This window comes from Marmota flaviventris, chromosome Y, assembly GCF_047511675.1.
Source record: "Marmota flaviventris isolate mMarFla1 chromosome Y, mMarFla1.hap1, whole genome shotgun sequence".
In the NCBI taxonomy this organism is placed as follows: domain Eukaryota; kingdom Metazoa; phylum Chordata; class Mammalia; order Rodentia; family Sciuridae; genus Marmota; species Marmota flaviventris.
The window spans coordinates 15,355,611-15,367,786 of record NC_092519.1 but is presented as its reverse complement, the minus strand read 5'-3'; the positions used below and the strand labels follow the sequence as shown (position 1 = coordinate 15,367,786).

The 12,176-nt window shown below is 51.6% G+C and overlaps 1 protein-coding gene across 3 annotated transcripts in view; it reads left to right on the top strand.

The window, feature by feature from the left end:
* Positions 1-8,428, top strand: part of LOC139703511 (steryl-sulfatase-like) — a 100,634-nt gene extending 92,206 nt beyond the window's left edge. For all 3 annotated transcript variants that reach the window (XM_071606994.1, XM_071606993.1, XM_071606992.1), the window contains exons 10-11: positions 1,395-1,516; positions 7,602-8,428. In XM_071606994.1, the coding sequence (XP_071463095.1) occupies positions 1,395-1,516; positions 7,602-7,981 (502 nt within the window). In that variant the 3' untranslated portion in view covers positions 7,982-8,428. The remainder of the gene's footprint in view (positions 1-1,394; positions 1,517-7,601) is intronic.
* The last annotated feature ends 3,748 nt before the right edge of the window (positions 8,429-12,176 follow it).

The following is a 12,176-nucleotide window of genomic DNA, read 5'->3' as shown; positions in this document are numbered from 1 at the left end:
CTCTCCCCCCTGGTTATCACCATCCTTAGCCAGGAACCCCACAAGTGGCTTAAAACAATCCCAAGTGTTTTGATAGCGTAGACGCCGCTTAAAAGTTTAGCTCCATGGGGTCACTTTTGATTTTTCATAGCAGGAATGAGCTTCCGTGTGACAGGCCATATTTCTGCGGCACCGTTAAACGGCAGCTTTTCGGAGTGGAGTGATTTATAGCCTGCTTCTAGGAAGGAGCGTGTTAGGTGTCGGAGAGAGTATTTTTATTTTTTTTAAGAGCCTATCTGTGCATAGGAAGGAGGAAAAGCTTACGGCGTAGACTGCGTTCCCCTCCTTCACTTAAACTGAAATATTTTGCTTTTTAAGTTAAGAAGAAAACTTTTTAAGACGTGGAGCCTACGATTTTTCATGCAATCCCATTTATTGTTAGAAGTATGATAACGATTATTTCAGTTACAAGTGCCGATCTCATAAAAGCACTTCCCTCTCCCCAAATCTTAAATCTCACGTTGAGTTTCGTTGGCATATAGGGGTTCGAAAAAGAAAAATAACAGATTCAAGAAGTTAAGGTTGAGCCGGGCGCGGCGGTGCCCGCCTGTCGTCCCAGTGGCTCCGGAGGCTGAGGCAGGAGGATGGCGAGTTCCAAGCCAGCCTCCGCCAAAGGGAGGCCCTGAGCAACTCAGGGAGACCCTGTCTCTAAATAAAATGCAAAATAGGGCTGGGGACGGGGCTCAGGGGTCAAGTGCCCCTTGGTTCAATCCCCGGTACCAAAAAAAAATAAGAGGAAGCAGCAAACTGAGGCTTTGGCCCTTTTATTGAAACCCGTGGCTGATGGTGTCTGTGCCTTGTTTGCCATCGGGAGGGACACGGGACCACTGAGCCCGGTTTTGTATTTTATTTGGAGACAGGGCCTCACTGAGTTGCTTGGGGCCTCCCTGTTGCTGAGGCCGGCTTTGAACTGCAGTCCTCCTGCCTCGGCCTCCCGAGCGTCTGGTTTGACAGACGTGCACCACGGGGCCGGCTTGCGGTTCTTTATAGTTGATGCATAAAGCATCCCTCTTGTTGGGATGACCATCAGGAAGGTGGGTTTAGGAGAAGCGGAAACGTCAGATGGCCTGTGTTTCACCGCCATCCTGTGTAGCAGCGCAAGAATTGCTCCAAAGTCACGGCTCGTCTCCTCGGCTCTGCACGAGAGTGACTGACTGACCGCAGCCTCGTCCATGCACGGTTTGCTCTAATGCATGAGCGCTGGGCTCCCCTACAGGTGGCCCCTGCTGCGGTTGGTTGATGTCCTTGGTGCTGGTGACGGCCCCCAGACCGGTACCTCAGCGGGGACGGACGTTCCCCACACAAGGCTCCCAGGTGATGCACACCTGACCTCCCCCGACCTCCTTCTCCCGCAGGGTCATCGATGGCCGAGACCTGATGCCGCTGCTCCAAGGGAAGACCCGGCGCTCGGAGCACGAGTTCCTCTTCCATTACTGCAACGCCTACCTTAACGCCGTGCGGTGGCACCCGCCCAACAGTGAGTACCGGCCTCCCTGCCTCCCGGAGGCCGCCGGCCCCCAAACAGGAATGCGCTTGACTTGGGCCCCTTTTTCCTTCTTTCTTCTCTTAGCCACTGGTCACATAGGTGTCCGTCCCGTACTGTCCTGGCTCACCTGAACCTGTCTTCCCCAGCGGGGGAAGCCGCACCCCCAGCCCTACTTTGCATTATATTTAGGGACCCTGTGGCCACGTCGGCCAAGTTCAATTCCTGGGAACTCTTTCTCACTCTGTTCCCCTGAAGCGCTCTCTGCACGGCTAGGGCTTCACCTTTCAGATCCTTCTTTAAAAAAAAAAAAATGAAATTAAAATGTCGTTTTTAGTTATACATGACGGTAGAGTCTACTTTGACATAGTTACACAGACATGGGATATCTCATCCTAATTAGGGTCCCATTCTTGTGGTCGTACATGAGGTGGAGTTTCTCTGGTCGTGAATTCATATATGAACGTAGGAATGTTCTGTCTGATTCATTCGACTCTCTTCCTAATGTATGTGTCTATTTTTTTTTTTTTTTTTGGTCCCAGGGATTGAACTCGGGGTCATTCAACCCTGAGCCCCATCCGCAGCCCTACTTTGCATTTTATTTAGGGACAGGGTCTCCCTGAGTTGCTTAGGGCCTCCCTTTGGCGGAGGCTGGCTTTGAACTCATGATCCTCCGGCCTCAGCCTCCCGAGCCGCTGGTATGACAGGCGTGCGCCACCGTGCCCGGCCCCTTTGCTGGATTTTGACAATTAAAGCCAAAAGATATTCTAACAAACCCTGAAGCAACAAATAGACCAATTTGTCCCCTCGGTGTGGTTGCAGAGTTTAACATGTGTGCGTGTCTGTGTGTCCTTGAAACTTAGTATGACAACAGAGTTCATGTCCCTAAGATGCCTGGGAGCCGATGGAAGGTGACACTTTATCCTATGTTCTAGAGTCAGAGGCTGAGGTCGGACTTTCCATTCCCACTGCAAAGGGGAGACCAAACGTGCCTGTTTTCTGGGTGCTCTGAAGCTCATCTCTGGGGCCGGACGCTCCTGGGTAATGGGTGGCCCCAGCGGATGGCTTGTACTAAGGCTCAGGGTGCTTCCCCACTGCGGGCTCCTCCCCATCCCTCCTCATCTCCCTCCACCTGTCCTTCCTCCCTCCCTCCCTTCCTGCCTGCGGTACCGTCCTCTCGGGCTCCACTGCAAAGACTTAACCCGGAGCAGCCCCCCTTCCTTGCATTTTTAAAGTGCAAAATGTCGCGCCTGCCATTTGCCGCAGAAACCGCACCAAGTTGGACGCTTCTTTGAAAATCTGGATGGCTTCCTGGTGGCATGTTCTAGAAGGCAGAGATCATGGGCTCGGGATTCTGGGTCCATGGAACAATTAAATGCACGGTTATGCAAACGGCAAATGAATGCAGCCAGCCAGCCCCCACGCAGAGAGAGACCCAGGAGGAACATATTGGATCAGGGGCTGCAGGGACGCCTTATGTGGAGGAGTAAAGAGAACCGAGGGTAGAAACAGGGGTAGGTGAGAAAAGCAAGACCCAGTTTCTGGTAGGCAACTGGCCCTGGGATAAAATTGGCTCCCGAGACAGGCGCCGGTATCAACTCCTTTCAGTGCAATTTCTTAAACTCTTGGGTCTCGAGCCAGACACACATAAAAACAGGAGAATTCACCGTATTGCAGGGCTGGGCTTGCTCACGTAGCAAAAAGAGACCCTTTTCCTATCCACAGTGGGTTGCACGAATCCACAGTGGATTGTGAGAAGGACTTCGGATCTGTTTTTCCCAATGAGATGCAAAACTCACGCACCACGCTTGGCCCCGCCCGGGTTTTTGTGCGTGTCTGTGGTGGAGTGCGGCTCCGTTGCACATCTGTCACGGAGCAAAACGGACACCGTTTTCCGTTGCAAGTGGATTCCATTCTAGAGCATTCTGGGCCGCAGACTGGTGCTTGGAATAATGGGGTGCGTCGGTTTCCTCCGTACGGAGGTTGATTGAGGACTTGTCCGGGGATTCGGCTTCGATGCTCAGACCTAGACGTGGCCAATGTCCATCACAGTATGTGGAGTCCTCTCCAGGGGTGTAGACACAAGGCTTCGCTACAGAGAAAAGAAATGCAGAAAGAAAGAAATTTAGGATCAAGGGTTTGGGCAGTGGTATGCATGATGGATTCCCCGTTAGTCAGGGGTCTCGGCAGCTGGTTATTAGACCTCTTTGGTTTGCACTTGGCCCAAGTGGGGACTGTTGACACCCCATTCATTGGCAAACTCAGCCAACCCAGGTCTGTTTCTCCTTCCAAGAGCTACGTTACCCCCGTTGACGTTAACACCCGTCAACCACAGCTGTCTCCCAATGTGAAGACCACTTACAGTCGGCCCTGGTTAGGTGGACGCCTAAACATCACCTCTTCACACTGGATAAATACTATTCCCAAGCCACTGAGAGCTAGGACTGTATCCCCAACCTTTTATTTTTATTTACGTATTTATTTACTTGCTGGGTGACTGTACCGCTGAGAGCTATATACCCAGCCTTTTTATTTTTATTTTTATTTTTTTTAAATTTTGAGACAGGGTCTCATTACATCGCCCAGGCTGACCTCAAGTTTGCAATCCCCCTGCCTTGGTCCACAGAGCACCTGGGATTGCATGTTCTAGCACGTTCAACCTGATTAAAACATGAATCCCTTTTACTTCTTATGTACACCACCTTCTCTATTAAGTCTCTCACCCGGTTGAGTGACGTGAGTGAATTGCAAGCCAGTGTCATTACTCCCGACGTATTTTATTTACTTATTTATTTCAGTACCCGAGATCCAACTCAGGGACGCTAAACCACTGAACCACAACCCCAGATCTTTTTTTTTTTTTTCTTTTGAGACAGAGTCTCCCTGAATTGCTTAGGGCCTCGCTAGGTTGCTGAGGCCGGCTTTGAACTCACGATCCTCCTGCCTCAGTCTCCCAAGCCGCTGGGATTACAGGTGTGCGCCTTCAGAACACCTGGCTCCCACTATGTTTTTAAAAACCCGTGAAACCATTATTATAACATGGATATACTTTCATGCAGTAAAATGAAGATTTTTGAGGCAAGCATTCATTGTCTGATGCATATTAAAAACGGTCACTGTGAATTCTGGCATCTGAATCAATACAGCTAATGATTGTAGTCGGTGAAAATAAGTGCTTCTATTTAAGTAGGCGTCCAGAATTAGGTGGACACATTGCAACTCATACTGCAGTTCATGGGACGGCTGTAGGCATATTCTGGATACAGTGCATTATAATATATAATTAATACAGCCACGTGCCGTATACTGACTTTTTTTTGGTGGGGAGGGTATTGGGGATTGAACTCAGGAGCACCAAACCCCAGCATTTTTTTTGTATTTTATTTTGAGACAGAGTCTCACTGAGTTGCTTAGGGCCTCACTAAGTTGCTGAGGCTGGCCTTGAACTCACGATCCTCCTGCCTCAGCCTCCTCAGCCTCTGGGATCACGGGTGCCCAGCCATACACGGACATTTTTTATCAGTGACGGATTCCATGGCTTGACATGGCACACAGTGATAATGTGATCTTTCTTGATATAAGTCAACGCTAAGATGGTCGCGCACAGCCGTGAGATCACGTAAGGATCTGAGAACCGGTTTTCAGAACAGGGGCCGGAGGTTACATGACCCGTGGCTCTTGGGTAAAGCATCTTCTGCAAACATGTAAGGTATCTCGATATTGTCTATAAATTATTTGTCGTATTATTTATTTGAAATCCCATGCTTTCGTGAGGGAGTGGGCGACAAACATTAGTTCAAGCCAAGTGCTGTGGGGCACCCCTGTAATCCCAGAGGCTGGGGAGGCTGAGGCAGGAGGATCGCCAGTTCAAAGCCAGCCTCAGCCACTTAGTGAGGCCCTACGCAACTTAGTGAGGCCCTCTCTCAAAAAGTAAGAAAGGCTAGGAAAATGTAAAAAAAAGAAAAAAATAGGCGCAGGATATGGCTCCAGGTTAAGTGGCCCTGGGTTCAACCCCCAGCACTAACACCTCCTTTAGGATAAAGGGTTCGCGACACCTCCTTCCCCTTGGAGAAGGTGAGGATCGTTCTCATACTGACCGAGCATTCCTTGGGTCATAAAAAAGTGATCCATTTTTTTTTCATCCAGTTTTGTTATTTTCTTCCTGTGATTAAGGGGGGGAAAAAAAAAAAAAAAGCTTCCTTTGAAACGATTAGAACAAAAAGCAAAAAGCAATCAGATGATAGAATCCATTGGAAAGGAATGTGTTCGTGTTTCTAAAAGGCCCCTCTTTGTCCAAACTCGGAGACGAGTCGTGGTTTTAACATCAAAACAGCTTTCCCGTGGCAAGGGAATCCACATAGACTGCCGGAAGCCCCCGTGGGTGATGCTGACCTCACCCTCTGACCGCACCTGACCTTGATTTCAGTCGGTGCCCGGTCCTGCCCATCGGCTGATTTCGCCCTGTATCTTGGGCATCTCTTTTCTCCGACTTCACCCGTCCTATGTCCGCCCTTCAGATCTGACCTTGACCTCCCTGACCCGAATTTGCTCTCATGGGCTGCCCGACCCGGTGTTTTCTACAGGATTCTAGCCGGAGCCTGTGAGGTCTAATGATCCTTCATCTCTTTTCCTGTTGGCATCCACGACACTAAGGTGCTTCCCGGGTAGCCACGGACCTCTCCCTGGATGGCTCTCTCATTCCGCCTCCATGTCACATAGAATCCTTCCTTCAAGGTCACCTGCAGGGTGACGCGTCTTCCTGGGGTCTGGTCCACCTGAGAGCATCATCGTGGTTGGCTCCCAGGCAACGAGGTTTGCGTTCAGGGTCTGCCCGCGCGTTGGCGGGTCTTCAGCCGGGACCGTGATGCTCTTCTGTGGACATCGAGAAGATGACCCGTCCACCTGGTCACCTCTCTGTGTGCCCCTGGGGCTCATCCGTGTCCTCTTGACTCCTGTGTGTGGTCTCCCAGGAGGTCATCGGCCCTGGTCTTTCTTCCGTGGGCTCCATCCCTGACTGTTACGGTTTGGATGTGACCCTGACCCCGCCGTCTTTTCCATTTGATACCCAACACGTTTTTATCGATCATCTATTATACGCGAGGTATTGTGCACCTGAGAGACATGGGAGATAGCAATGCTTGCGCTCAGAGAGGGAGCCGTTCAGCCGGCAATAAGGAGACTGCAGACAGCCGGAGACCTCGAGGGCCAGATGAGTGGTCAGAACTGGTCATTTCCGAGCTGGGAATCCGGGACAGGCTCTCTAAGTGACTCAGAAGCAGGCGTCTCATCAGGAGCCCAGATGGACTCAGGCCGGGCAGCTCACCCTGCCGGCCCTGACGTCTTCCCAAAATAAAAATAAAACCACCAGAGGGTCAGATTTCCCCGGTATGCACCCGCGTGGGAGGTCAGGGCTGCTCGGGGGCAGTGCAGACGCCCGTGTCCAGTGCTTCAGGTAGATTCTGCTCCTTTATGTCGGGTTCTGATCCGCTGATCACGAAGCCTGCGGTCGCCAAGTGGGGCCCGTGGCATTATGAATGCACATCACCCTGGCAACCTAAATGGGTCCTGGGTGGGTGTGGGAGGGGGCTTCCCCTTAGAAAGGTCTCCGGTTTCCTAGGAAAGGCCTCAGGAAGGTGATCTATGATCTCAGCAGCTCTGGAGGCTGAGGCAGGAGGATCGTGAGTTCCAAGCCAGCCTCCGCCAAAGGGAGGCTGTAAGCAACTCAGGGAGACCCTGTCTCTAAATAAAATGCCAAATAGGGCTGGGGACGGGGCTCAGGGGTCGAGGGCCCCTGAGTTTGATCGCCAGTATCCCCCCAACCAAAAAAAAGAAGAGAGATTAATTGTTACTCATCTCAAATTCTCAGGATCAGAAGAATTTCAGGGTTTTTTTTGGAATATTGTATTTGCATCTCTTTGAGCTCCCGGGGGGCTGGGCGTGAAGTACGAGGTTCCACCCGAGACCGAGGGACACGTCCTGACCTTCTCAAAGCCCCTGCAGCGTGGCTCTGCCTTTGTGCCCAGTCGCGGGTGGCTCTCCGCCGTCCTGACCCTGTCTCCTCTCCCCCCCCCCCCCGCAGGCTCCTCCATCTGGAAGGCCTTCTACTTCACGCCCAAGTTCAACCCCAAGGGCGCCAACGGCTGCTTCAGCACCCACGTGTGCCTCTGCCTGGACGGTCACGTCACCCGCCACCGGCCGCCCCTGCTCTTCGACCTCTCCACGGACCCCGGCGAGACGAGCCCCCTGACTCCGGAGACGGAGCCCCGCTTCCAGGACATCCTGAGGGTCATGCAGGAGGCCGCGGACCGCCACACCCAGACCCTGTCGGCGGACGTCCCCAACCAGCTGTCCCTGGGGAACACTCTGTGGAAACCCTGGCTGCAGGTCTGCTGTGCCTCCTCCTCGGGTCTGTCCTGCCAGTGCGACCAGCAGAGGCAGGAGCAGGGGACGAGAAACTAGCCGCTGGCCACAGAGAGGCCACGCTGTCACCGTCCGCAGGAGCTAGGGGCTTGCAGGGCCTGCGGACGTCCGTCCTCGTGGGCCCTCGGTGACCCAAGTCGGAGAGGACCATCAAGTGTAGCAAGAGCTGCTCAGACCTCAGCACGGGCCGCCTTGGAAGGGACGGCGCTTACAAGGAGGACCATCATCGCTAGCAGACGGTGGTGACGTCCAGTCCGGGGTAACGGGAAGGCAAATGAGTACCGATCACCCCGATTACGTGGGACACAGGATCGACGCTACTCACCATGTACATCCAGATAGAGAGACGGACAGAGAGACACAGGTGTACCTATATATTTATATGCATAGACACATGCACATCCCCCACTGATTCCTTCCCTCAGGAGGGTTGACATGTCAATGGCCTGCCCCCCCACTATTTAAATAAAAATCAATCAAAGCTAACAGGTGTCCTCAGTGAATGCGGGGTCAAATCCTTCAATGACATCAGTCTCCCTGAACCCGATTTCCATTCCGTCAGTGATGGTGCTGCATTCGGGTTCCAGGGTTTCTTTGCTCACTGGACCTTGGGGTCCCCAGGGCACTAAGGGAGATACTGCAGTTGAGGGGATCCCTTCCAACAGCATTCAGAAGGACCAGCGTGGAAAGTCTGTGTTGTTTTCAGGGTTGGGGATGATTCCTTTTTCTTTTCTTTTGTAACCAGGGATTGAATTCAGGACACTCGACCCCTGAGCCCCGCTCCCCAGCCCTGTTTTGCATTTTATTGAGAGACAGGGTCTCCCTGAGTTGCTCAGGGCCTCGCTTTGGCGGAGGCTGGCTTGGAACTCGCGATCCTCCTGCCTCAGCCTCCTGAGCCGCTGGGATGACAGGTGTGCACCACGGCCCCCGGCCCTTGGTGACTTGTTGATGTGTCCACACAAGGGGGGTTATCTTCAGTTGTGGGTGTGAGCTACAGAGGAGAAAGCCCAGCCCGTGTGAACACCTTGGTGTGGTTTTATCCCATAGTGGAGACACCCATCTCCAAGCCACCCTCAGATGCACGGTGAACGGTGTTTAGTCAAGACCTTGGGTGCAGGTGGGCGTCCAGGAAGCCCCTGGTGATGGGGCAATATCTGTCGGGGGATTACGTCACTTGGCCAGCTTTTGGATGGGTGTGGGATTAGTCATTTAATCTGCAAAGCGCAAACAGCGCATCAAGCACCAAGCACCCGGGTTGGATTTAAAAGTGCCTCCCAATACAATTCAGAAGGTGCTACCCTAATCAAGAAAAATGAGATGATGGCGTTTGCAGGGTCGATGGGGGGAGTTGGAGAATGTCAGCTGCTGGGGGAACCCAAGGGAGCGACCTGTGGGGTGTCTGCTGGGTTTGATTAAAAGCATGAAGTTAAGTCATGTTTAGCAGCTAGACAGCAAGACCTTTCCGAGCACCAGAGATGCCACCGAGAAGAGGTAGAACGATCAGAGGGTGCAGCAAGGTCCCATTACAGCCTTTAGAAGGGCTCCCCACAGACTTTATTATTTTAAAATCTGAATTTGTTTTAATTAATTGTACATGATGTGTTTACGCCCTGTGATGGATCCTACGTGAATGGGGTCTAATGTCTCCTATTCCTTTCATTCTTCTTTATGGCTGAGTAATATTCCATTGTGTAGATATACCACAGTTTCTTTATCCATTCATCTACTGAAGGGCACCTAGGTTGATTCCACGGTTTAGCTGTTGTGAATTGTGCCACTATAAACATTGATGTGGCTGTGTCCCTGTAGTATGTGCTGATTTTAAGTCCTTTGGGTATAGACTGAGGAGTGGGATGGCTGGGTCACATGGTGGTTCCATTATAAAGACTGAGGGTCAGGGGTGTGGCTGTGTGGTACAGGTGCGGCTGCCCGTGTATGAGGTCCTGGGTTCAATCCCCAGCACAGCATCCATCTGCATCTGTCAATCAATCAATCAAATGCAAGAAAGGAATGTGAACCCTGAGGGTTGATGGTGTTTGGTCCAACGCAGTCACAAAAGCAATTTTTGCCGGGATCTGCGCCTCGTGTTGTTGTGCCGTGTGTGTCCACACTGAAACGTCGTGTGTTTTGCAAAAGCCCCCGAGACGGGTAGTGATCTTACCCTGGAGACCAGTTCCCTTTGCTTTACTATTCAGAGTAGAAATCTGACAGGAAAATCTCCCTCACACACACCTTGATTCTTTAGGAAAAGCAAAGACAGGGCAAATCCAAATCCGCTCTCGTCGCTTCAACACAGCCTGCACACAGGGAGCATAAAGAGGAAGCAGGAAGTAGCCTGGGACACACTGTGTTGGTGGGGTAGAGGTCTCTAGTATCCAAGTGCCAAAAAGCTGAGTCTTTACTACTACCTTCTTTTTAATCCCCAAAGACTAAAAAATGTGAATATGAAATAAAAAACAGCATTCATGTATTGGAAATGACCTGCACCTCTTAAGTCATAGCTGGAATCCAATGTCTGTGCTTCTCACATGCACCCTGGGCTGCACTGACCGGTTCTCTGCTTGGCCAAACTGGACTCAGGCTCCACAACCCACGTGTGCTCGTCCTTAAAGAATCCAATCTTACGGTGGTACAGTGGTACACTGGCGCATGCCTGTAATTCGAGAGGCTCGGGAGGCTGAGGCAGGAGGATCGCGAGTTCAAAGCCAGTCTCCGCCAAAGCGAGGCCCTAAGCAACTCAGGGAGACCCTGTCTCTCAATAAAATGCAAAATAGGGCTGGGGACGGGGCTCAGGGGTCGAGTGTCCCTGAGGTCAATCCCTGGTACCTAGAAAGAAAGCAAGAATCCAGGGTTAGCAAGAACCCTGTGAAGTCACCTTAGCAAGGACCCACTAACCCCCATATCTCATACCCTGCACTGTCCCTGGGTGACATCTGATCAATGTGGCCTGTCATCAGCTGGAATGACTTAGGTCAGTTCAGCTGGAATCCCCTGCTGAGGGGTCCGCCTACCTCACCCTGCACCGCGGGCTAAATCCCCCACTTTGGGGGCTGTGTTCCGAGTCGAGCCCACCTCTCTCCCCCACTGTACCCGTGGCCCCGAAGACAGTCTTCCTTACGCACCTTTAACTAGTGTCACTGGAAGGTGATTTTCTTTACCGTCCCCCACCGCAATGCAAAATCTGCCCCGGGGCCGGGCCTGGTGGCACACTCCTGTAATCCCAGCAGCTTGGGAGGCTGGGGCAGGAGGATCACAAGTTGGAGGCCAGCCTCAAAAACTCAGTGAGACCCAGTCTCAAAATGAAATGTAAAAAGGACTGAGATGTGGCTCAGTGGTCAAGTACCCCTGGGTTCAATCCCTGCTAGAGAGAGAGAGACCTTCAAACTTGATGCATTTCTTTGCCTCTACTCAATAAGTTGAAGTCCTCTCAAGGATTTTTCTTTTTTCTTTTTGGTACTGGGCATTGAAGCCGGGGAGCTTTACCACTCAGCCATACTCCAGCCCTTAATCATCTTTTATGTTGAGACTCTGTCTTGCTAAGTTGCTGAGGCTGGCTCCAACTTGCGATCCTCCTTCCTCAGCCTCCCCCCGAACCCCTGGGATTATACGCACGCACCACCGCACCCAGCTTCATGAAGGAGTTTTCACGATCACACTAAGATGAGCTCACAGAGTGACAACTCTTTATGCCATAGTCCGATGGCACCCGTTATTAGGAATATTCTAGAAATGGCTTAAAGTATACAGAAGGATGTGCATAGATTCTGTGCAAATTTCACAGGGTTGATGTCGGGGACTAGCATCCTCCGGTTCTGGTGTCCTTGGGAGGTCCTGGAACCAACCCTCACGGTTTTCGAGGGATGACTGTGGATCATTCCGGTGGAGGGACGATCGTGCTTCTAAGGGCAAGGTTTTCCAATGAATCCGGCTTTATACCTGATTCTTTGAATTTCCTGTAAATATTTGCTTGGATGGACAGAGTGATCTTTTACTTATTTAAAAAAAAAATGAATGGATAGATTCATGACCTTCAAAAAGGACCGTGCATGCTTCCTGCCGCACAACTCTGGGGGCAGCCTTAACTGAGACTGCGGTGAGAAGACTGCTTTCTCATTTATGCAGTGCACAGCCTAGGTCACTGTGCATAGCAGTATTAGTTGGGGAGTGATGTTGCCTCAACAGGTACAATCAGAGTCTTCTCCAGGCAGCTCCGGTTCCCTGGGACACCCCAGGA